The 26,754-nt window shown below is 38.6% G+C and overlaps 3 protein-coding genes across 4 annotated transcripts in view; 2 read left to right on the forward strand and 1 right to left on the reverse strand.

Annotated features, from left to right (window-relative positions):
* Positions 1-1,864, reverse strand: part of LOC103117645 (interferon-induced very large GTPase 1-like) — a 35,628-nt gene extending 33,764 nt beyond the window's left edge. For both annotated transcript variants that reach the window (XM_060176967.1, XM_016190263.2), the window contains exon 1: positions 1,527-1,864. In XM_060176967.1, coding sequence (XP_060032950.1) covers positions 1,527-1,729 — 203 coding nt within the window. In that variant the 5' untranslated portion in view covers positions 1,730-1,864. The remainder of the gene's footprint in view (positions 1-1,526) is intronic.
* A 12,622-nt stretch (positions 1,865-14,486) lies between these two features.
* On the forward strand, positions 14,487-15,410 carry LOC103117644 (olfactory receptor 2D3-like). Its single transcript, XM_007527742.1, has one exon. It carries the CDS (start codon positions 14,487-14,489, stop codon positions 15,408-15,410), a length of 924 nt encoding a protein of 307 aa, XP_007527804.1.
* Positions 15,411-21,477: 6,067 nt separating this feature from the next.
* LOC103117643 (olfactory receptor 2AG2-like) lies at positions 21,478-22,410 on the forward strand. The gene has a single exon (XM_007527741.1). It carries the CDS (start codon positions 21,478-21,480, stop codon positions 22,408-22,410), a length of 933 nt encoding a protein of 310 aa, XP_007527803.1.
* Positions 22,411-26,754: the final 4,344 nt, after the last annotated feature.

Genomic DNA, 26,754 nt, shown 5'->3' on the forward strand with positions numbered 1-26,754 from the left:
CTATCCAAGAAGAATAAAAATGGAAACAGATGGCCTCCAGGAGCAGTGGATTTGTAATGCTCACACTGAGCCCCAGCAATAACTTTGGAGGCAAGAAAAAAAAAAGACATTATGGTTTTTCCAACAACCCAGTAGACGCTTCCCCATTAAAAAATCCTTTCAATTTTGACCCATACTCCCACAGGGGTAGAAATATTAGGGGAACATGACTAGGGCTCTGAAATCCAGTTCCATCAGGAGCCAGACAGAGAAGAAGAAAAAAAGAAAGACATTCAGAAGTAGTAATAGGTGAATAGGTGTGACTCAAGAAGGAACAACTATAGGAAAAAAGGGCAAATATATATACAGATACTCATAGAAATAATAGTCAACCCATATCTGTCACCTTAGGAGAACCACTTCAGTTTTCAATGGCGAGGATGGGAACACAACTCTGGTGCTTGGAATGGTGTGAATTATCCCTTTGTTATTTTGTAAATCACTAATAAGAAAGAAATCCTTTCTGTTTGGTTTTGATAATTGCAACTCAGTATCTGTTTGAATTCTCTTAATTTTAATAGCAAAGTCTCCTCATTTCAGCAGTCTTTTTCCTCTCTCCATCTCTCTCTTTTTTTCCCCCTTTTGTTACTCTTGTTGTTTATCATTGTTGTTGTTATTGTTGTCATTACTGTCTGTTGTTGGGTAGGACAGAGAGAGAAATCGAGAGAGGAGGGGAAGACAGGGGAAGAGAAAGACAGACACCTGCATACCTACTAAACCTCCTGTGAAGCGACCCCCCTACAGGTGGGGATCTGTGGCTCGAATCAGGATCCTTGTGCTTTGCACCATATGCTCTTAACCTTCTGCGCTTCTACGGGACACCCCATCTCTGTCTTCTAAAAGACTATTCAGAGCCTGAATTTATTTATTTATTAGTTTACCTATTTATTTACCTATTTGCCACTAAGTCATTGCTGTGGCTTCACTGCTTGTGCTGAATTTGTAAACTAAAAGAAAAAGACGGGGTTGGAGGATTATTATTAATAATTAACTTGGATGATGTGCTGTTTCGCGGTGTGCATGATCCAGATTTGAGTATAGCCCCCAGGCCACTCAAGGAATCTTTGGTGCCATGGTCTCTTTCACAATCTCTGTTTCTCTCTAATATGTCAGAAATTAAACAAACAAGGGCAAAAAGCAGCCACTGAAAGTAGTGGGGTCAAAGTGCAGGCACCAGCAGTAATTGGTGGTGCGGGGTGGGGGTGGGACCAGAAAAAAGAAATCGTCATAGAGATCAGTCAGAGTCAAAAAGAATTATGACATTCTTAGTCGTGAAAATACAAGGCTACATTGTTATTGCTAACAGCTCCAAATCCAGGAAAATTAGTGCATTGTTTAAACAAGAAAGAATTTAGTAATTTTCCTTAAAGTTAAATCCAGATAGTTCAACTGAGATCTTGCTTGTGCTCCACTAGCTTCAAGTCTGCCAGGATGGAACTGGGGTTGAAATTCTGTCTATCTGGTTTCCCTTCTTCCTCATTACTTACCTGTCTCTTGAAGACCAGACTTCTGTCTTCAGTTGCTCTGCAGAGACCTGCTTCCAGAGTAGCTTCTTCTTTGGACTGTGGAAGGCTACCAATACAGACAGACTCTTATCTCTGGCAGAAGGGCCTGAAGTTCCTCCTACTTTAGGAACTAGTTTCACTATTGCTTTTGTTGATTGCTTTCTTCTTCTTTTTTTTTTAATCATCTGACTTAAAGAAAACCTGTTTGTTTTGTTTCTATTGTGTTTCCTGTGTTAAATGACTGCAACAGAAAGTCTTATATTGACTCAATAGAAAATATTGTATTTTTTGTATTTGTAAATATTTCATTTTTATAAGTTAATGAAAGTTGGAAAACCTCTTGCAGGACCAAAAATACTAAATCAGATTCATAAGCAAGTTCATTCCAGGACATTAGCCTCATGTTTCCTTTTGGCCAACACCCAGTACATAGAACTGACTTTTAGTTTCATTTCTTGGTATCGTCTCAGTTGCTGGAAATGCTCCCCCCACTTTTTTTTTTTTCTGTCAGATTATTCCTCAGCTCTGGATTCTGCTTGTGCTGTGAATTGAATCTGGGAGCTCAGAGTCTCTGGCATAAATGTCACTTGCATAACCATTATGTTGTCTCCCCACCCAGAAATGTTGGTTTTTAACAGAAAAGTGTGTCAACTGAATTACTTTGTGAGTTGCTTTTCTTTTTCTCAAGGCTTCCTGTTTTTATTTATTTATTTATTTATTTATTTATTTATTTATTTATTTATCTGGGGATTAATGTTTTACAGCCAAAGGTAATTACAGTAGTTTGTACATAAGGCTTTTTGTTTTCTGTCAGTTGCATAACAGGTTTTCTGTGGAAAATTCCGTGTTTTTTCATCAACTTTTATTTGTCGTTAATGTTTGTTACAAGATTGTAAGATTACTATGTATAGTTCCGCACCATATCCACCACCAAAGTCCTTTACTCCTACCCTTCTAGCTCACAAAGATAAGTAAATATATGTTTTCATATATATTACAGTTTGCTTGCTTATGTTTGGTTTGGATTTTTTTTTGTCAATTTTATGTAAATGAGATCTCTACATTCCACACGAGTGAAACCATCTGGTAGTTGTCTTTTATCTTTTACTTATTTTGCTAAGCATAATCACCTCCAGTTCCATCCAAAGGACACAATATCATCTTTTTTGATTGTCAACTAGTATTCCATGGAATATATATCCTATAACTTTTTTTAGCCAGCCATCTGATGATGGGTATTAAGGCTGCTTCTACATTTTGATTATTGTGAATAAAACAGCTATGAATGTAGATGTACACATATCCCTTCCAATTAGTGCTTGGATGTTCAGTGGATAAATGCCTAAGAGTGGTATTGCTGGGTCATGAGGTAATTCCATTTTTACTTGCTTAAAGACTCTCCATATAGTCTTCCAAAGGGATTGTACCAGTTTGCATTTCCATCAGCAGTGAAGCAGAGTTGCCTATTCTCCACAGCCTCTCTTAACACCTGTGCTTTCTTGGTTTGCTGATATAAGTCATTCTCTCAGGTGTGAGATGGTATATCAGCATAGTTTTTAATTTGCAAAGTGGAGTGAAGTGGGGAATTTCTTCCTGTGTCTGTAGGTCAGCTGTAAATTGGTGGGACAACAGCAATGCATACTCAAGAAGTCACAGCTGTAAATTAGGTGTTTTATTTTATTTTAAATTCAGTCTGATTACCAATTTAAAGTCTTAAGCATGCATTAAAAAGTTTGAGATAGTCAATCAATTCTTCCCCTATCATATTAATTAAATAGTGATTTATGAGACTACAAGTTAATAGGAGTGTACATTAACACCATTACCACCACCAAAGGACTATGTTACTCTCTATCTCCCCACCCACCCAGTGAAGGTGAACATCAATTCTCATCCTCCACCCAGAGATTTTTACTTTGGTGCTCTACACCAAACTCAGTCAGATCCTGCTTTGAGTTTCCCGTTCTGTTTTTCTTTCTCAACTTCTGTATATGGGATCATCCCATACTTGTCTTTGTTTTTCTGACTTATCTCACTTAACATAATTCTTTCTAGCTCCTTTTTTTTTTTTTTGGAAGATAGCTGATTTTTAATTTGGAGAGACACTCAATGTTAGTTTTAAAAAAAATTTTTTTTTTAGATTTTTATTTATTAGAGAGATAGGATGAGAGAGAGAAAGAACCAGACATCACTGTGGTACATGTGCTGCCAGGGATTGAACTCAGGACCTCATGCTTGAGAGTCCAATGCTTTATCTACTGTGCCACCTCCTGGACCACTGTTAGCATGTTTTTAGCATTAGGATGCACTTGAAATTTAGGCATCATTTAATAACAATCTAAAACTAGTGGGGCGGGTCTCTGGTTGGAATTGTGTGGAGTTGTACCCCTTCTACCCTATAGTTTTGTTAATTTATCCTTTCTTAAATAAAAAAAAATAAAAAACATATGTATTGATCTTTGTATCTGAAAATACTCACGTTGTATAGCTGAAACTGATAATATTAAGAACATAACTAGAGGAGTATCTTGATTTCTATTTCCTAGAACATACACAGAGATTGATTACAAACTCATACTTCACAATTTAGATGAGCTTGGAGTATTATAGCACTCTTTCCTCCCATTTACCTTAAAAATATTTTTGGGGGGATGAGAATATACTTTATTCACATATAAGGTGAAAGAAAAAAAATAACTGAGGATGTAAAAGGAAAGGAAGAGGGGTAGAACTTGCTCTCTGGAAAGCACTGGACCAAGTGGTCCAACACAAACTGGACATATGTGAATAAAATATGTTTAGCATATGGAAGGCATGCTTTTAAGGACTTCCTCACTAAGTATTTCTAGCAGCTAAGTATAGGGATACCCAAGCAGTTTCTCAGTGAGAGAAATTGACAGTCTGTGGCTGTTTTGAAATCAATAACAAAAACAATAACCACCGAGTTTCTGTGTTGGAGTTTCTTAGATCTTAGTTCAAATTCTATGGTCGCCTGAGCACATTACCTCTGCAGTTTATCTATTATGAACGTAAGCTGTCATGCAGCATGAGACATTAATTTGATAACTTATTAGATAAAATATTAAACTCATTAATGCTTCTTCCCCTTATTCATATTTTGAGAAAAATAAATATCTCCTATAGATGTGTGTGTGTGTGTGTGTGTGTGTGTGTGTGTGAGAGAGAGAGAGAGAGAGAGAGAGAGAGAGAGAGAGAAAAGGCAGAAAAGCAAAGAAAGAGAGTGTGAAAGAGTGTACAGACTGAAGCTTCATGCAATGGGGGCTGAGGTCCAACCTAGGTCATGAACATGACAAAGCAGCACACTATCCAATGAGCTATCTTCTAAAGTTCTTAAGGGGCTTAAGAGTTCTTGAAGCCTCTAAAAGAGTTACCATGGTGATGGCTGTTATGGTTCCATACTCTGTTGTCTGGCTGTCATGCTTCCAGACTCTGGTGTCTGGATGTCCTGGACTTTTAAAATTATTATTATTGCTGTGAGACTTGATTTCAAAAAAAATTTTTACTAATGATTTAATAATGACTAACAAGTTTGTACGGTAACAGAGGTACAATTGCATACAGTTCCCACCACCAGAGTTTCCTACCCTATCCCCTCCACTGGAAGCTTCTCTATTCCTATTCCTCTGGGAACATGGACCAAAATTCTTTATGGTGTGCAGAAAGTGAAAGGTCTGGCTTCTGTAATTGCTTCTCTGCTGGTCATGGACATTGGCAGGTGGATCTATACCACCAGCCTGTTTCTATCTTTCCCTAGTGGGATAGGGCTCTGGAGAGGTGAGACTTTGGGACACATAGGTGAGGTCTTCTGCCCAGGGAAGTCAGGATGGAATCCTAGTAGCATCTGCAACTTGGTGGCTGAAAGGCTTTAAGATATAAAGAAAGACACACTGTTTAATAAACAGGAACCCAAAGGTATGGATAGAGCAGATGAAACTGGGGGTCTTCTTGTGGGAAGAAGCTAGGAAATCTGTGTTAGGTATGTTTCAGGTGGCCCATGACTTTAGTAATTTTTTTCCTGATTCCAATAACGAACATGCAGTATTGTCTGGGAAGATTGTGTCAGAGTTAAGAATAGGCCTAGAAAGCTGGATCAGGGCAGAGAGTAGCTCCCAAATATGAGAAAAGTACATAAATACCATTAACTATTAACCCCATTGATCTGACTTAGGGCCCACAGATAAATTCACATTTAGTACAGAAGCCTGTATAACCTCTGAGTCCCTGTCAGTGAGATTTTTGATTTTTGATTAAATCTCCTTAACTGTTATTGGTCTGGTTGTATATTTTATTTTTTTTTAAATTTTTTCTCTTTTTTTGATGTATTTATTTATAAACTGGAAACACTGACAAGATAAGAGGGGTACAATTCCCACCACCAGTGGTCTGTATCCCATCCCCTCCCCTGATAGCTTTCCTATTCTTTAACCCCATGGGAGTATGGACCCAGGGCCATTATGGAGTGCAGAAGGTGGAATGTCTGGATTCTATAATTGCTTCCCCACTGAACGTGGGCATTGGATCCATACTCCCAGCCTGTTTCTCTCTTTCCATAGTGGGGCAGGGCTCTGAGGAAGCAGAGCTCCAGGACACATTGGTGGGGTCGTCTGTCCAGGGAAGTTCGCTTGGCATCATGGTAGCATCTGGAACCTGGTGCCCAAACTTCCCAGTTTTGAAGCAACCTCCTTAAAGAACTCAGGCAATGCATTATCTCCAAGTCACCATCTTAGCTATGCCTTTAAAAAATTTATCACCTTTATTTACTTACTGGATAGAGACAGCCAGAAATTGAGAGGGAAAGGGGTAATAGAGAGAGAGAGAGAGAGACAGAGACAGAGAGACAGCTATAGCCCTGCTTCACCACTTGCAAAGCTTTCTCCCTGCAGGTGGGGATTGGGGGCTCAACCCTGGATTCTTTTTTTTAAAAATTTTTTATTTAAGAAAGGATTAATGAACAAAAACATAGGGTAGGAGGGGTACAACTCCACACAATTCCCACCACCCAATCTCCATAACCCACCCCCTCCCATGATAGCCTTCCCATTCTCTAGCCCTCTGGGAGCATGGACCCAGGGTCATTGAGGGTTGCAGAAGGTGGAAGGTCTGGCTTCTGTAATTGCTTCCCCACTGAACATGGGCGTTGACTGGTTGGTCCATACTCCCAGTCTGCCTCTCTCTTTCCCTAGTAGGGTGTGTCTCTGGGGAAGCTGAGCTCCAGGACACATTGGTGGGGTCTTCAATCTAGGGAAGCCTGGCCGGTATCCTGGTGGCATCTGGAACCTGGTGATTGAAAAGAGAGTTAACATACGAAGCCAAACAATTTGTTGAGCAATCATGGATCCCAAGCTTGGAATAGTGGAGAGGAAGTGTTAGGGAGGTACTCACTGCAAACTCTAGTGTACTTCTGCTTTCAGGTATATATTTTGCAGTAGTTTATGGATACGTGTGAACATATGCTCTCTCTCACAGAAACTGGTGTATATCTAGGTTATGGGACTTTGTTAGAAAGTGAACTACCTGAGATGAAATTAGAGTGTACTATGAAAGGAAAGGTCTCACCCGAGTAATGAAGCTGAAGGGTTGTCATTCCACACGTGAAGTCTCTGGACACAGTCTGAGGTGAAGCATGTTGAGGTGGCAATCGTTGCGTTGGTTAGGTTGTGATCAGCCGATGCAATATTATTTGGTTTGGATTGGGAGATGCATACGGGAAAGTGGGCCCTATCCAAGGGTTCCAGGACTGGGAGAAGTAGGGGCTCTCTAGTGGAGATGTGAGGTTCCTGCTGTCTTAGGGTTCAAAAAGACAATCGACAGTTAATGTTATCATCACATTATTTGGTAATTGGGTTAACTTTGAAAAGTCCTTTTGTTAGGGTTTGCTGTACAGTATCCAGTATCTTGTATATAGCTGTGCCATTGGTTGCTTCTGATCTACTTGGTCTAGGCTTTTGAGAGAGTCTGCATATCAATTACACAGCCTATATATTGAAAAGATTCAGTTTGTGTTTTGAAAAACTTCGAGACATACAATTAATTTTCCCCCTCTCATATTAATTAACTAGTGATTTATATGACTACATTTTACTAGGAGTGTACATAAACACCATTCCCACCACCAAAAGACTGTGACCCATCCCTCCCACCCACTCCCACCCCCCACTGTCCCAGGAAGCTGCATGTCTACTCCTCACCACAGGGTTTTTACTTTGGTGCCCTACTTACAATTTGGTCAGGTCCTGCTTTTAGTTTCCCTTTCAGATCTTCTTACTCAACTTCTGTTGATGAGTGGGATCATCCCATACTCATCTTTATCTTTCTGACTTAGCTCACTTAACATAATTCCTTCTAGCTCTGTCCAAGATGGGTCAGCGAAGGTGGGTTCATTGTTCTTGATAGCTGCATAGTATTCCATTGTGTATACATACCACACCTCAGCCACTCATCTGTTGTTGGGCACCTGGGTTGCTTCCAGGTTTTAGCTATTATGAATTGTGCTGCTATGAACATAAGAGTACACACCTCTTTTTGGTTGGGTGTTATGGAGTCCTTGGGGTATAACCCCAGGAGAGGAATTACTGGATAATATGGAAGGTCCATGTCTACCCTTCTGAGAGTTTTCCAGACTGCTCTCCACAGAGGCTGTACCAATTTACATTCCCACCAGCAGTGTAAAAGGGTTCCTCTGTCCCCACATCCTCTCCAGCATTTGTTGCTGCTGTCCTTTTTGATGTATGCCATTCTCACAGGAGTGAGGTGGTATCTTAGTGTTGTCTTAATTTGCATTTCTCTGACAATCAGTGACCTAGAGCAGTTTTTCATATGTTTGGTAGCCTTTTGGATCTCCTCTGAGGTGAATGTTTTGTTCATATCCTCTGCCCATTTTTGGATGGGGTCATTTGCTTTTTTGGTGCTAAGTTTGCTGAGCTCTTTATATATTTTCGTGATTAGTTTCTTGTCTGATGTATGGCATGTGAAGATCTTCTCCCATTCTGTAAGGGGTCTCTCTGTTTGTTTAATAGTTTCTTTGGATGTACAGAAGCTTTTCAATTTGATGTAGTCCCATTGGTTTGTTTCTGCTTTAGTCTTCCTTGCAATTGGGTTTGATTCATCAAAGATGTCCTTGAGGTGTAGGTGGGAAAGTGTTTTACCAATGTTTTCCTCTAAGTATTTGATTGTTTCTGATCTGACATCTAGGTCTTTGATCCATTTGGAGTTGATTTTTGTTTCTGGTGAGATAAAGTGGTTGGTTCAATTTCATTCTTCTGCATGTTTCAACCCAGTTTTCCCAGCCCCATTTGTTGAAGAGAGCCTCCTTTTTCCATTTAATCCTTTGGGCCCCCTTATCAAAGATTAGATGCCCATAGGTGTTGGGATTTATCAACCCTGGATTCTTGCTCCCGGATATTTCACTTCTTTATGATTCAAATTTGCTAGGTTGCATGTTTCTAGGAATTATATAATGAGTAGTTTTCTCAGATGCAACATGGAGATAAACCAGGGTATTTATTTACTTTTCTTTATTGGGGTGATTAATGTTGTATAGTTGACAGTAAAATATAGCAGTTGGTACAAACCACAGTTTATCTGTATATTGCTTTATTGATATACATAGAGGTGTTTTTTTTTTTTTTTTTTGACTTTTAGGTTTGTTTGGATAAGACCACTAAGAAAAATTATATTGCAAACTTATGTGGACAAAGTTTTTCACTTACCTAATGTACCTAGGAATACAATTTCTGGATTAAGTAAAAATACATATTTGAGTTCATAACCTATTTTTTTTTAGTGGAGTTTAAAATAAAGGGAGAATTAGAAAGTTCAATTTGTGTTCTTAAGCATTAGATGAAAGACTTCAGAGAGTCTTGAGGAGTCAGAACTCATGGGAATGCAGTGTTTACTTCAAATCACAGGCACTCATTTTAATAACTTCCTCTTAGGAAAATCAACCATGCGGGCCCTTGGAGAATTTAGGTTTATGTCTTTGAGATAAGTGGATAGCAAAGGCTTAAGGTGCAGAAATATTTTGAGTATCTTGGAATAGAAATCCAGTAAGAACTGCCTACTGGGATCTGGATCTTCGGCTGTAGGTTTCACCATGCTGTACTCATCCCTTGAAACCCCTCACTAGTGACTCCACTGTTGTGTAAGTATCTCAGTCCAGCTCAGCAGGTGAACATTGGGAATGGATGTGTCCAGTAAGCTGGGTATCTTCAAGAGTTTCAGCACCATTTGTAAAGACTTGGTCTTTCTTTTTCAGTACCATCTTTTTTGGGGGGGCAAAGGCTGAGGTACCTATATTTAACTCTCTTTGCTGAGCCCTTAGTATAAAATATGCCTTCAAGGTTCCGGCAAGCATCAGAATCAACAAAGAAGATCCATCAAACCTACAGACTAATGGTAGCTTCCCACACCAATCTCTCTTCCACTGGACTCCACCAGATACCCTGCTGATTCTGTTCTCTTCTTCTCCTACTTCAGGACTATAGCTATAGGGAGACCTGGTTTTTTATTTTGACAATTTCTGAGCCTAGAAAGTAAGATGAATATGATAGCTATTTGAAGAATTGTTATCCTAAGGCACAGTACCTTGTTCTGTCATCTTCTACTCTTTACCATGGTGTTATGGAAAGAAAGGGTTTGTACAATTTACAATTTTTTCTCCTTTAGCTCAAGAAGAAACAAAATCCTTATGCAAATTTACCCATTCCCAAACTCAGGTGAACATGCATAATTTTTCCTGCTTGTCATTTTTATGGGCATCTATTCTGATGTATGTCTTTTAAACTTATCTCACACTTTGCTATTTCTGGTTGTGCTGTGTTGGTGTTGGAATCTATGCTCAAAACCATGATTTGCTAAAGATTTTCATGCCCAAGACTCCCTAGCAGTACCATAAGCCAAAGCTTATGTTTTGGTCCTCCTTTCTCATTTTTAGTCTCTCAATCTTGAAGCCAATATATAAATAAATATATATTTTTAATTTTTTATTTATAAAAAGGAAACGCTGACAAAACCATAGGATAAGAGGGGTACATCTTTGCACAATTCCCACAACCAGACCTCTCTCTGTATCCCATCCCCTCCCCTGATAGCTTTCCTATTCTTTAACCCTCTGGGAGTATGGACCCAAGATCATTGTGGCATACAGAAGGTTGAAGGTCTGGCTTTTGTAATTGCTTCCCTGCTGAACATGGGCGTTGATAGGTTGATCCATACTCCCAGCCTGTCTCTCTCTCTTTCCCTAGTGGGGAAGGGCTCTGGGGGTGGGGCGGAGCTCCAAGGCACATTGGTGGGATTGTCTGTCCAGGGAAGTCTCATCAGCATCTTGCTAGCATCTGGAACCTGGTGGCTGAAAAGAAAGTTAAAATACAAAGCCAAACAAATTGTTGAACAATAAATATTTTTAAGAGGGAAAAACATTAATTTTTTTCAGTCACACATATATTTGGCAATGCAAAGTTTAGCAACAAGATAAAAATTAGTGACTAGAAAGTGTAAGTGCAAGGAAATTTGTGTGTGTTTTAATCTATAGTATATTTTAACATATTTGGAAGTATAACAATAGAGGCTAAAATAAAGTCATATAACAAAAGAGACAACTTTTATTGATCAATATGTATATATAAAATGAACAAAAAGCATAGAAGTTCTACTATTAATTCTTTAAGAATACTGTAGATTTGGGACTGGCAAGAAAGCTCACTTAAATAGTGTCCTTGCTTTGTCATGTGTGCAACCCAGGTTTGAGCCTAGTCCCCACGAAGGAGTGTTCGATGCTGTAGTGTCTCTCTTCTCTCTATATCTGTATCTGCCTTTTTCTTTTTTTGGCCTTCAGGGTTATTGCTGGGGCTGGGTGCCTGCACCACAAATCCACTGCTCTTGGAGGCTGTTTTTTCCCCTTTTGTTGCCCTGTTGATTTATTGTTGTTGTGGTTATTATTATTGTTGTTGGATAGGGCAGAGAGAAATGGAGAGAGGAGGGGAAGACAGAGAGGGGAAGAGAAAGATAGACACCTGCAGGCCTGCTTCACTGATTGTGAAGCGACTCTCCTACAGGTGGGGACCTGGGAGCCTGAACCGGGATTCTTATGCTGGTCCTTGCTCTTGGCACCACCTGCGCTTAACCTGCTGTGCTACCTCCTGGCCTGCTATATCTGCCTTTTTCTTTCTGAATCAGGCTGGAGTGGTGAACCCCTGATGATGACAAAAAAAAAAAGGTCATGTAGATTTCTTGAGGAATTTGGGTTTAGAAGATGATTGATAATTGTTGATTATCCATTGAATAAACTATATGAAGTCTTCATGTTTATTCACATCATGTTATATTTTTCCTTGTCTGAAGACCAAAAGAGATTTATTTATTTTTTTAAAAATGTATTTTGCTAATGTATTTAAACTGAAGTGGCATAAAATTATAACATTATGTAAATTTCAGGATGTATCATTGAAAGTAAATATATGTATATTCTGTATTAAGCTCACCAATGAAAGTCTAGTTCTATTCCTCACTATAGACTTATCCTCTTTATTCGATTTACTCACCCTTTTTGTCTTCTCTTCTTAATTTCTATATGCTGACTTTTGAAATATAGGTTAATACGTTTATAATCTATTTTGTTATATTTTATGTTGGAGAGATGTAGCATTTGCTTTTATAAGAGTCTAGTAAATAAACTATATATTTAGAAATTCTTCCTTTCCCAACAAGTTAAAATGCCATAGTAACTATTATGGCATATTAACTTTGTGAGATTCCTAATATAAGGTAATCTGATCCTTGCATTGCTAGACTATATCTCACATACAATGATGTATTATTTTCTTATTGTGTTACTGAACATTAATATTCTATAATAGAATTTGTAAGATATTCTTTAAGGCATTATTTTATGGATTTGGGTTTCTTTTTTATTTTTCATTATTTTATTTGTTTACTTTTGGATACAGAGAGAGAGATATTTAGAGAGGAGGGGGAGGTAGAGATGGAGAGAGACAGAGAGACACCTCCAGCCCTGCTTCACCACATGTGAAGCTTTTCCCCTGTATGTGGGGACCAGGGCTTTGAACCTGGGTCCTTGCATATCATAATGTATGCGCTTAACCATGTGTGCCACCTCCTGGTCCCCATGGACTTATTTCTTACTTCGGTGTAATGAAGTAAATTTTTTGGGGAGTGGGATTAGAAATCCTCCTGAGAGGAAAAAGAGCTTTGGATCTTTATTTTTTGAATTTTTAAAGATTTCTTTATGGGGGATTAATGGTTTACAGTCAACAGTAAAATACAGTAGTTTGTATATGTATAACATTTGTACGTAACTATGCAACACCCACTAGGTCTTCCTCTGCCATCACCACCACAGAGTCTTTTTAATAAGGTAAAAATTTTATAAAGGGTAGTTCTTGCCTCTTTATTGTCTGAAACAGCTGGAAATCCTTAGGTAAACAATCCAGCTTAACTATATTGACTTCCTCAGGAGCCAGCTCAGGTCCCATGCCATATTACCTGGTTTAGGTCACTGAAAGTTGTCTTTCTTGAGTGTGGTTAGTTTATTTGGAAAGTGACTCCAGAGTATGATGTAAAGGAACAGTAATAATGAGACAAGAATGAAGTAAACACCAATAAAGTATGGGTTATCGACACTGTTACTATAAACCATGCAGCCTCAGTTGGGACAATACAGCTTTCAAGGTCCTTTGAAGAAGTAAATCTTAAGTATTACCATGGTTTGTGTCCCTCTAAAGGGCTACAGTACATAAATAGATATGCGATATACCCGTGTTACTAAAATTTTATGAGGGATGTTGATTAGGAAAGAGTAATCATGCAATAATAATAATAGTAATAGTGTATAATACTAATAAAAGAGGCATAGACAGTAAGGGCTTTAACTCCATAGACCTCAACTTCTAAGAGGCATACAGAATGTCTGCCTATACTGAATGGGTCTGGCATATCTATTCAACAATTTCCATTGCCTGATGGTTAAGGGTTATGTTTCGCTTCACTGTCAATGCTCTGGACAGAGTGCTGAAAGTCAGGTGGAGTTGGGAAGGGGGATCTTTGAGGCAGAATGTCAGTGGTATCAAATCAAAATTATTTACTACTACTGATGCTGTAGAGTTGTAAAAGTTGAGATTTTTGTGTCACAGGGCTGCAAAAATGCTCTTGTCCAAACTGAATATTCAAGCCCCTAATTGGTCCTGGCTTCTTTTACTTGAACAAATCACTAGACACTAAAGTCTTACGTTACATTTCTGAATGCCACTTTGTTTTCATGCTAATTTTCTTCTTTGTCATGTATTTGTACAAGGACCTGGATTATGGTTCATAGTTTCTTTTCCTTCCTTTATTCTGTATAGCTACATAAGTTTCTTTATTTAAAAAAAACTATGGAAAAAAAAGAGGATGAGGATAAGTAATAAATGTAATTAAACATTTGACTCACCATCTCATATCTGAGCTCCCTACTTTATCATGAATAAATTTTCCCTGACCTCTGTTTTCATTTTAAAATAGAAAAGCAAACCTTGTTTTATTGATTAAAACTGAAATCACTCTCAGACAGCTCATTCAGGTGACTTCAAATCACTTCTTGAGAAGAAAAAAATGGACCCAAATAGAACTATCATAATATATCTTTATAATAATTTAACAACACATAAATATATTAACAGGTTTACTAAAAAAAACTTATTAAGCATGACACTTACCTATGTGGGTCAAACATGAACACAATGTGTTTAAAACCTGTTTAAACTGGTACAAACAAACAGGACTAAGTAGTACCCAGTAAGAATCAGCAAAAAGTCAATCTCCTAACAATGTGATTTGTTAGTACTATAATTTCCTAAAAGCTTGTAAAAATCAAACACTCAGAATGCATCTATTCTCTTTCTGGTGATAGGTTAACAGGAGTGAACATCAATGGGAAAAGAAAACCAAACAACTGTGACTGAATTTATCTTGCTGGGACTTTCACAGGATCCAAAGATTCAGATACTGCTCTTCTGTGTTTTCCTGTTCATCTACCTCCTCTCTCTATCTGGAAATCTTCTCATAATAATCCTTGTCCAGTTTGATTCTCGACTTCACACCCCCATGTACTTTTTCCTCAAAAACTTATCCTTTGCAGATCTCTGTTTCTCTACAAGTATTGTTCCCCAGATGTTGGTCCATTTTCTTGTAAAAAAGAAAGCCATTTCCTTTGTTGGATGCTCTCTACAGATAGTTGTCTTCCTCTTAGCGGGGTGTACAGAGTGTTCGTTGCTGGCAGTTATGTCCTATGACCGCTATGTGGCTGTCTGCAAGCCATTACACTACTCTGCCATCATGACCCAGAAGGTTTGTGCCCAGTTAGCCATCGTGTCCTGGATTAGTGGGACATTTGTGTGTTCAGTTGATAGTGCATTTACACTGTGTCTTCCCTACCAAGGACAGAATGTCATTAACCACTACTTTTGTGAACCTCCCGCCCTCCTGAAGCTGGCTTCAGCAGACACTTACAAGGCTGAGATGGCCCTCTTTGCAATGGGTGTGGTCATCCTCCTAGCTCCTGTCTCCCTCATCTTTGTTTCCTATTGGTATATTATCTCCACAGTGATTCGAATGCAGTCAGGGGAGGGAAGGCTCAAGGTATTTTCCACCTGTGGCTCCCATCTCACTGTTGTGGTCCTCTACTATGGCTCTGGAATATTTGCTTACATGAGACCTAACTCAAAGATGATGAGTGAAAAGGATAAGGTCATCTCTGTGTTCTACTCAGTTATGACTTCCATGTTAAACCCAATTATTTATAGCCTGAGGAATAAAGATGTGAAGGGGGCTCTCAGGAAGTTAGCTGGGAAATAGTCTGACTTCAGAGGCTATGGCTTTTGATATTTTTCCTAGATGTCTTGGACACCGTGGTGGAAAACAGTAGCTCTACTGTTCTCATCCTTTTCTTCCCTTGCTTTATTTGCTCCGGAACTGAGAAAGAGCTGATCACGTGTTCTCTTTAGGAGCTTCATTCTAAAAGACAATGATTGAGTGGGACATTAATCTTGATAATTTCTATAGTCACAGAATCACAATACTTTAAAAAATATGGTCTACATTGTTGTAAACTATTATATATATGATGTACATTATCCAAAAAGATTTTTATCTCATTTTAAAATTCTAAGTTTGAAGGGATCATGCTTACATTATCTAACTAGCTTATTCTTTAACTTCCTCTGAGACTGTCTCATTTAACCTACTTACTGAGTTCAAAATGCTATAATGTCTGGGAAATACAATACAGTGACTTTCTTTGTACTTGCTATGCTCTTGGTCTGAAGGCCTGTGCCAAGGAACCTTAGCACATCTGACTCTCAGTCAACATGCTGAAATTATTGATTCATTTATCAGCTGTCCACATGGCTTCCTCAAACATTCAATAAAGGCAGTTCTCTTTTCCATTCTCTATTTTCCTGTTATTCTTACTATGTTTATAGAATTTATCTCTTAAGTTTTTTTTCTTATATATAAACTCCCTGATTAAAGTTGATATTAAAGCCACAATTAAATAAAGATGGAATAATAAAGCTAGGGAAGAGTTATCCAAGATCTGTCATGAGAATCTGGTCATAGGTTTATATCATATATATATATATAAAAGAGAAAATTCAAATAAAGAATATTCAGTAGTGACAAATTAAAAAAGATAGCTGAGAAGGATGAAGATTATTTTTAAAGGGAGACTGCCCAAAAAAGGAGAGATGACGTAGTTGCATTGAGACAGCAATTTCATTTTTTTTTTTTTTTTTAGCTATTAAGTCACTTTCTGTTGGGAATAAAAATAGTCACCTATAAAATCAATATGGGATTAAGTTAGACAGTGTTTAGTTTCTCTTCCAGTTCTGAGTAGATTCCTTACAAAAGATATTCACATTGTCAACAGATGTATCTCAAAGTCACTGGTAATTAGAGAAATACACATCAGAATAACAAGGAGACACCACCTTACACCTTTGAGAATAATCTACATCAAAAAAGGGCAGAAACAACAAATGTTGTATGTGTGAAGAAAAATGCAAATTGGTCTAGCCCCTGTGGAAAGCAGCCTCGAGCTTACATAGGTCATTAGAAATGGATCTTTCAAATGATCCATCAATTCCTCTTCTAGGCATCGATCCTGAGAAAAACAAAACACCCAAACAAACCTAAGGACACCTATATCCTTATAGCAACACTATCTGGTATAGCCAAAATTTGGATACAACCCAAGTGTCCAAGGACCGATAAATGTTTAAGAAAGCTGTGGTATATATACACACTAGAATACTACTCAACCATAGCAATTGATAATACCTTCTCTTTTGCTAAAATATGAATGAATTTGGAGATAATTATGTTAAGTGAAATAAACGAGGAGACAAATGAATACCAGATAATCTCCCTCATAGGTAGGGCCAAGAAATAAAACAAGGAGTAATAGAGGAAAAAAGATTTAATTGGCTGTGATCTCTCACAGCAAAGCAAAAACTCAGTATTAGGGGGCAAAGAGGGAGTTAGTGGGGGCGGGGCTAAGAACCCACTGCTTTGTGGTAAAGGGTCATACATAGGGCAGGTCCATTTCTAGCATTCTGAGAGCAGGCTGGGGGGGGGGTTATTTTAGGTCAGTCACTTAAATTATCTATTTAGTCTTTTTTTTTTTTTTTAGCAGCCCCTGTAAATGGATACTAGAAAACATGTCCTCAGGCCTTAGAGCTCATTTAGTAGGTGAAATTGGCAGGAGTGAGAGATGAGGCGTGAAGCCCATGAGGATTCATTAAAATCTTGTTTCCTGCTTGTAGCGCATTCATAGGAGGCCATGTCAGCTGAGAGGATAAGACCACGATCCTCCCCCAGGACAGGGTCTGAGTTCATTGTTGCCCAAGAGACAGTGAGGTCCAGACCAGAATGTCTCCTTTGGGCAGCTCCCTCACACCTTTGTGTTCAAATTCCTGCTGTGCTGACGTTTTACTTTAGACCCCAGCAGGATAGGAACACGGAAAGTATGAGTACCTGGACTGAGGAACACAGTCAAAACCACAACCATGCTTTATCACTCACAGTGTGGATGAGAGAAGTTGGTAGAAATTTAGTTCTTTGTGTCCTGGAACTGCTATGTTTTCAGCTGCCAGTTTGCATTTTTCTATATTCCAAAGAGGACTTCCGTCATTGTTAATTGGAGGAGTCTTATGACCTCTCATGTCACACACAGCCTTTCACACCCTTCATCCCATCCTGCCAGAAGAACTACTCTTTCTTCATCTTCTAGATTATTTTCGTTTCTTACCTGGATCACAGGAAGGTAGGTATAGTCTAGAAGTGATCTTCCTCACTTGAGACAAGAATCTGTTTCTGTTGCGAGGAAATTGTGTGAGCCTAAAAGTTCTAACAAATGGAGTCAAGATGTCAGTTCTCTGCTCTCTTATATCAGTTTTTCTGGTGTTTAGACTTTGTTTAAAGCTCACACCTTCCTATTCCAGGCACCAAGTTCACGAATACAGCTACTATAGTACTATTCCACTGGTAAGATCTGAATTTCTATATATCTCTTATTAGTGTCTTGGTAAAAGTCCCAGTGCTTACCTTTGGACCTGGGTTGTCCTGGCCTTACTGGACTCAGGAGGGCCCTTGAAACATTGGCACTTTAAATGAGGGTTTTGTAGGGTCAAGTGAAGTGCCTTTTCTACATACTTGATAATAATGTCCAAAGTTACAGAAAAGGCCAATTGAATTCAATGAATTTTTTAAAAAAATCTGAGTAATTGTACACAGAAATGCCTTATAAGAATGCTTACCAATATTTGGCTCTACCTTGCCTATTGATTCGGTCTGACCATTTACTATGAAGGACAACAGTGTCCCTCTGTTATTTCAGTTTCTTATGAGTTCTCGGGGTCTGAGGTCCCCACCACCAGTACTTTTCCAGAAAAAAACATTTTACCCTAGAGGTATTGAATGTATGTTCTTTGGTCTTTATATATTCAGATAACCTTTCAGGAATAGGACAAGAGAGTGAAAATGGAGGGAAAACAGGGGTCTGTATCAAAGGCTGGAGCTTTGAAATTCTGTTCAAACTCCTGCTGTAGCAGTCTAAACAATGTGCTCAGTTAATTGCTTTTTTCATTTATTCATTTACTGTTTTTATTTGGTAAGGACTAAAGTATTTCAAGTCAAATATTTGCAGGAAAAGTGCCAGAGTTGTCTTTTAATGTCTATTAGTTATTGTTAGTAGGGAAAGAATATCTTTCAGTTAGGATTTTTGTTTAAACCTATAAAGTTGGCTTTGTGAGGCAAGTGAAAGATCTTAGACTCAAGAAATGATGAGACAATGTATTGAAGAGATGTTCTTTTCTGACTGGCTTCTTGCCCAGTCTTCATTGTGGAAGAAGTGCAGGGAGCATATTCTTGTACTCTTGTTTTGGTTACTGACTTTTACAATTCTACTCCCTCTCTCTGTCTTTATATCTGGACTTTTTTACTTCCTTATTCAACTTCTATTATACCTCAGATTATAGCTTCCAGAAATGACATAAAAGTGATTATATAGGGGGTCAGGTGGTAGCGCAGCAGGTTAAGCACACATGGCGCAAAGTGCAAAGACCAGCTTAAGGATCCTGGTTTGAGCTCCCAGTTTCCCACCTACAGGAGGGTCACTTTATGAGCAGTGAAGCAGGTCTACAGGTGTCTGTCTTTCCCTCTCACTCTCTGTCTTCTCTCCTCTCTCCATTTCTCTCTGTCCTACCCAAGAATAATAACAACAACAATAACTACAAAAATGATAAAAAACAGCAAGGGCAACAAAAGAGGGAGAATAAAAGCCTCCAGAAGCAGTGGATTTGTGGTACAGTCACTGAGCCCCAGCAATAACCCTGGAGGCAAAAAAAGTGGTTATATAAATCTTCCTTCTCTGACCCCTCAGTGCTATGGATTCATAGTATGTTTGACTTTCCTACCTATATTAATCATCCTTATTGCATTTATGCATGTATTTGTATAATGGATATTACTCTACATCATTTCCATAAAACAAACTGTAGTTCCTGATACATTACAAGTCTTTATCAAGTATTTATTAACTTTAGTACAGGACGTGATATAGGGATAGAGTGATGGACTTGTAGTCATGAGGTCACAGGTTTGATCCTGAACATTATTTGTGCTAGAGGGATGTTCTTGCTTTTTTTCCCTCTCTCTCTAATGTGTCATTAGTCACTCTCTCATATAAAATAAAATATTTTAAAAGATACTGATTTAGTAAAAAGAGCTGTATCAGATGGACCTTCTAATTTCAGTATTTTTTGAACCTACCACATAGAGACCCCTATGGACCAGAATTATGATGTAGATAGAAAATGCAGGTATAGGAGCAAAGAGCACAAAGAAAAGATGAGCATTTTTGTTGTGAATTCTTCTCTTGACTAGAGTGACCCTTAAGTCTTCCACCCAGCTTTAAAGTACAAAGTTTATAAAGAGTAAGTTAAGATGGTCTGGGAGATGGCACAGTGGATAAAGCACTGGACTTTCCTGAGTAAGGTCCCTGGCAGCACATGTACCAAAGTGATGTCTGGATGTTTCTCTCTCTTCTCCTATATTTCTCATTAATAAATAAATAGGGAGTAGAGCGGTAGTGCGGCCGGTTAAGTGCACATGGCACGAAGCCCAAGGACCAGCGTAAAGATAGCAATTCGAGCCCCCAGCTCCCCACCTGCAGGGGAGTTGCCTCACAGATGGTGAAGCAGGTCTGCAGGTGTCTGTCTTTCTCTCCCCCTCTCTGTCTTCCCCTCCCTTCTCCATTTCTCTCTGTCCTATCCAACAATAACATCAATAACGACAATAAAAACCACAACAATGATAAAAAACAACAAGGGCAATAAAATGGAAAAAATAGCCTCCAGGAGCAGTGGATTCGTGGTGCAGGCAGCGAGCCCCAACAATAACCCTGGAGGAAAAAAAGTAGAATATTTTTGAAAAGAGTAAGTTAAGTGAATACTATCCCCTACATTGGTACACTTCCATTTTCCCTTCCTCAAACCTTTCTACCAAAAGCATCATATAATTCGGGGTTGAGTAAGACTAGCACCTGTCCTCATATTAGTGGTATGGTAGGCTGGAGGAATTTCTTCTTCCTGTTTGGAGTCTTTGAACTTCTTCCAAAAAGTCTTCTCTTGTTGTTTTCCCCTCCTTCCATACATCCACAAATGCCAACTATTTTTTTTTCTGATTCTTTCTCAGCAAGCATCTCATCATTACTTACAAGCAAGAAATCACCTTTTCCTCTCATTTGCCTTCAAAATATATACTATTATAGTCATTCATATCAGCCCAGAATTCTTTTTCCTTCCAGGTGACTAATGATATGCTCACCAAGTACTTAGAAATAATTCAAAAATGAGATCAAGTGGCTCAAGAACCAAACAGCTTCTGCTTGGTGAACTAGTAATAGAACTGGAAATTGAAGACAGGTCCTACAGCTAGGAGAGAAGATATGGTAGATATTTTTTATTAAAGCAAAACCTGAATAGGAATCCAAATATATTTTAAGTGGTTTCAACGTAATGAACAGTGCTTTATTTTACTATGAAAATAAATATTTTTTTTTACCAATGTACATAAATGTTTGCATAGGAAACTTATCTTAGAAATAGTATTTGATGGATTTATAGATAACCACTAATTACCAACAATTCTGTACACAATTCAGGATTTATCACAATTCAATAAAAAGATTTAAAATTACAAAGTTAAAAGATAAATACAGCTACCAAGAAAAACAGGTACTATCTCATGGAATATCAGGGAGTCAGCCCCTAATGATGTGAAACAGAACAGAAGGAGGAATTGCGTTAGAAGGATTTTCATCAGGACTTCATCTAGTTCTCAGCAGTTAAAGAAATAACGGAGAATGGAGCTCTGGAATGCCACTCTGGGAAGTGACTTCCTATTGATGGGCATTCTGAATGACAGTGGGTCTCCTGAGCTGCTCTGTGCCACCATCGCTGCCCTGTACATGTTGGCCCTGACCAGCAACAGCCTGCTGATCTTGGTCATCACAGTGGATGCCCGGCTCCACGTGCCCATGTACCTCCTGCTCGGGCAGCTCTCACTCATGGACCTGCTCTTCACGTCTGTTGTCACTCCCAAGGCCCTAGTGGATTTCCTGCGTGGTGACAACAGCATCTCCTTTGAAGGCTGTGCCCTGCAGATGTTTCTGGCACTGACCCTGGGTGGTGCCGAGGACCTGCTACTGGCCTTCATGGCTTATGACAGATATGTGGCCATTTGTCATCCTCTGAACTACATGGTTCTCATGAGGCCAAGTGTGTGCTGGTTTATGGTGGCCACATCCTGGGTCCTGGCATCCCTGAGTGCACTAGTACATACTTTGTACACCATGCACTACCCCTTCTGCAGAGCCCGGAAGATCAGCCACCTGCTCTGTGAGATTCCTCCTCTGCTGAAGCTGGCCTGTACAGATACATCCGGATATGTGTTCCTGGTGTACGTGACAGGTGTGACCTTCCTTTTGCTGCCACTTTCTGCCATTGTTACTTCCTACACACTGATTCTGTTTACTGTGCTGCACATGCCCTCCACTGAGGGCAGGCAGAAAGCCCTTGTCACCTGTTCTTCCCACCTGACTGTGGTTGGAATGTTCTATGGAGCTGCCACGTTCATGTATGTTCTGCCCAGTTCCCTCCACAACCCCAGACAGGACAACATCATCTCTGTCTTCTACACAATTGTCACCCCTGCCCTGAACCCTCTTATTTACAGTCTGAGGAATAAGGAAGTCATGGGGGCCTTGAGGAGGGTTCTGGGGAAATACATTCTCTAGACACAGGCCTGACACAGTTCCCTAGTACATAGTGGTTGTGGGTAGAGTTTTAATTTCAATGTCATGTATTAGTGAGAAATAGCAGTTGGTTTAGCCTTACTAAGTGCTGATAGCTTCTTGACATCAGAGGACTGTTCTCCACTGAACTGAATTCTTAATTACTGGAAAGCAGTATCCTCAGAAGTAATTTGATGGCTTTTAATTAGTCAAATGGTTATTTGAATCATTAAATGAAAAGAATAATAAGCATATAACACTATTTGTTGTCCAGAATTAAGAAGCAATACACAATATTTACTAAAACAGATCTATGATGAAATAGTGGAAAGGAAGCATGAAACATTGTTATGTTTATATATTATATATTATTATAAAATTAAGAGTTAAATAAGGAAATGATAAAATAGAATTTAGGGGGTAGAAGGTAGTGGCTCAGTAGATACCTTGCACAGAAGCCTGGGTTCAAGCTCCAGGTGTCTCTCCTTTCTCTCTATCTATATGTTTCTCTCCCTTCAGGAAAAAGAAAGCAAAAAATAGAATGTGAAAGAACTTAGGTTTGGGGAGTCGGGCTGTAGCGCAGCGGGTTAAGTGCAGGTGCCGCAAAGCACAAGGACCGGCATAAGGATCCTGGTTCGAACCCCGGCTCCCCACCTGCAGGGGAGTCGCTTCACAGGCGGTGAAGCAGGTCTGCAGGTGTTTATCTTTCTCTCCTCCTCTCTGTCTTCCCCTCCTCTCTCCATTTCTCTCTGTCCTATCCAACAACGACAACAACAATAATAACTACAACAATAAAACAACAAGGACAACAAAAGGGAATAAATAAATAAAATAAAATAAAATAAAAAAGAACTTAGGTTTGAAGGAAGGGTCAAATTTTATCTTTGGTTACATTACAAAAGTGGAATTAGTGGTATATTGATCATATAATGATTTTGAATTCGTAAAGAAATTATATTAATGATAGTCATCTGTTGTATATATTGCTTTAGTTTTTTTTAAAACAACTGTAGATATTTAGACATGTATTGAAAACCCAAAACAATAAATGTAATCTATATTTTAGGTTAGTATATGTATATTTATATGTCTATATCCATCAAAAGAAAGGATACATAATTTATCTTACTTTGTAACTTAGATATGGTTTAGGTCATTTGAATTATTGCCTAAGTTAAATAAGATAGTCTTAGGATTTGGAAGGAAATTTGTAACCAGACCTGTGGACTTAGAGCTACTCAGTTAAGGTCTAAGATATCCTAGCTCACATATTCAGAATTATACTGAAAACAGTACTCTGTGTAAACGCAGAATTACTCAAATGCCCTTTATAGAACTCATGCTAATTGTTTCATACATACAGGTAAGGCATGGTATAGATTTAGAAAAATGTATAACTTAAACAAATTTATTATAAAAGTTGAAAATGTTAGAAATTGAGGAAAAATCAAACTTTTGTCTATATAATTTTCCTCTTGATTTTTCTATCTGTGTATATCATTGGTGGAATTTTGTGTGCACACTGATTAAAGGCTTGGCTTTTGTCATTTAAAATTTGAGGATCTTCTTCCTTGTTAGAAAGAGACACTACAGGGACCAGGTGGCAGTCCACTTCTTGAGAGTACACATTACAGTGCACAAGGACCTGGGTTCAAGACCCCAGTCCCACCTTCAGGGGGGAAGCTTCACAATTGGTGAACAGCTACAAGTATCTCTCTCCATCTTGGTCTCTCCCTTCCATCTCAGCTCCTCTCTGTTTCAATACAATGAATACATAAATACAATTAAAATTCATAAAGGGCATAATAGTGTGGGGAAAGAATGAATGATGGAGAAGGGGGTCTGAGTGCTTGAATGTGATGTCTATTCTCCTTTTATCATCTGTGCATCTTGAATTTGTCATTAAACTTTTCATACCTTTTCAGTTTGCTCATTTAAAAACTGACAATGACTATAAGACTCTGATAAACATGATATTTCATAGAGTATTGAATAAGACAGTGTTAGTTACATCAGATTCTGACAGATAGTGCTTAACATGGTAGCTACCATATGGATAAACACTCATGGGTCTTAAATAAGATGAATTTTATGATGGTGTAATATTCCGTTCTGTGAGTCCTTTGTAATATATATTTATGCATTTGTACAAATTTATGTTTGTGTTCTGCCAACTATCATATGTAAGGGTCAGATTTTCAGATTTATAAAAGTGTAATTCCTAAGATATAGGCTAAAAAGTTATTTTAAATACTTGTTATAAACAACTGGACTGCTTTTCATTTGTTAGAAGTACTTTTTGAAAAAAAAAAACTATAATGAGCTTGGAAAGGTGAGGAAGGACCTTTAAGTTCTGATGGGTAAAAGAGATGCCACACAGAGTAGAATATATGATATTAAGTTTTTTGCCTTGTACTCTTTGGACTTCTGTTTTCTGAAGATAATCTGGCACATAAACCACATGCCTGGTCTTCACTAAATCTTTTATAACAAAAGAATAAAAGAAAGAAAAATTATGCTGTCTAAAGGCAGAGCTGTTGGAAACACTGGGTGAGCAAAGGAACTATGGGACATGGACATTAATTAGCATATGGCTGATGTCAGTCTGACATTAAGAGTGTATGACAGAAGCACAATATTCAAACTGATCAGGAATTGTGGGTATGAGGGATTACTTAAATGAGTGTCTGGCAGAAGTTGCTCTCTTCGCCTGGCTGTATTTGTCTTCTGGACCAATGATGCTATTTCCCTTGGGGCCTGCACTTGTAGCTGAACACTAGTGAATTAAGCTTAAGGATTCGTGGCTCCTGTCATATGTTTAGTTAGCCTTCTCCTGACTGTTTTCCCAGTGTGGTTTTTATGTAACTAAATAAACCTGCATTTCTATAAACCCCATAAGAAAAAAGAAGTACTTTTTGTTTTGGCTAGGGTTGTATTTTCATATGAACTATACTTAGTCACTTCATAAGCAGATCAATAGAGAGAGATAGAGAAAGGTTTCTTTCTTTCTTTCTTTCTTTCTTTCTTTCTTTCTTTCTTTCTTTCTTCCTTCCTTCCTTCCTTCCTTCCTTCCTTCCTTCCTTCCTTCCTTCCTTTCTTTCTTTCTTTCTTTCTTTCTTTCTTTCTTTCTTTGCCTTCAGGGTTTTTGCTGGGGCTTAGTGCCTGCACCATGAATCCACTGCTCCTGGAGGCCATCCCCCCCCCTTTGTTGCCCTTCTTGTAGCCTTGTTGGTTTATTATTGTTATTGTTGATGTCGTTTGTTGTTGGATAGGACAGAGAGAAATGGAGAGAGGAGGGGAAGACAGAGGGGGAGAGAAAGATAGACACCTGCAGACCTACTTCACTGCCTGTGAAGCGACTCCCCTGCAGGTGGGGAGCTGGGGGCTGGAACCAGGATCCTTATGGTCCTTGTGCTTGGTGCCATGTGCTCTTAACCCACTGTGCTACCGCTGGATCCCTGAGAGAGAGGTTTCTACTTATACTACACATTTTGTAACATACTATAAAACTAACATATACATATAAGGATTAATTTTACAGTATACAAGATATATCTTGGTAATTTAAATAGGGAATGATCATTTTAAACAAATAAATATAAAACTTTTGAAATACCACGCCTACAGTCATCTTTAGTGTACATAGAAATATATGGTGATATTGTTTTTTCTTTTCTTTTTTTTTTCATGAATGTTATTACTGGAGCTCAGTGACTGCACTAGGATTCCACCACTCCCAGAAGCCATTTTTCCAAAAAAACTTTTAACAGGACAGAGAGAGATTAAGAGAGAAAGTTAAGCAACTGCAGACCTACTTCACCACTGGTGGAACCTCTGTCCTGCAAGTGGGGAGCAGGGGCACAAACTTGGGTTCTTGGGCATGGTGTGCCTAGCCAGGGGGGTTCTACTGCCTGGCCCCAGATCTTGTCATCTTTACAACTTTGTTTTGTACTTTTAAATACAGAAACATTTTGTTTTTAATTTATCTAGTATTTTGAAGGAGGTGAAGAGTCAGAACACTGTGACACCGTTTTGATGGAACTCAGTTGCTCGCCCATGGAAGACCTTGCTTTAATGTTGAACCTCTGTCTAGAGGCACTTGGGCAGCTTTCATGAGCATTGTCATTCTACAGTGTCACAGCTTTGTGTAATTATTTTGATTTTTTTGCATAATACTTAGAAAATTTCCTACAGTTTTCAAGTATCATTGATAGCTTTAATAAAAACACCCAGACAGACTAGTTAGTGGCACACCTGGTTGAATGTTGGTATCAAGCACAAAGATCTGAACTGGAGCCTCTGCTTCCCCCCACCTGCAGGACTTCATGAGTTGTGAAACAGGTCTGC

The sequence above is a fragment of the Erinaceus europaeus genome, chromosome 17 (assembly GCF_950295315.1).
Source record: "Erinaceus europaeus chromosome 17, mEriEur2.1, whole genome shotgun sequence".
Taxonomy (NCBI): Eukaryota; Metazoa; Chordata; class Mammalia; order Eulipotyphla; family Erinaceidae; genus Erinaceus; species Erinaceus europaeus.

Bases quoted from the DNA above. Each gene is read 5' to 3' on its own strand.
- LOC103117644 (XM_007527742.1), top strand. From the start codon at position 14,487: ATGGGAAAAGAAAACCAAACAACTGTGACTGAATTTATCTTGCTGGGA.
- LOC103117643 (XM_007527741.1), top strand. From the start codon at position 21,478: ATGGAGCTCTGGAATGCCACTCTGGGAAGTGACTTCCTATTGATGGGC.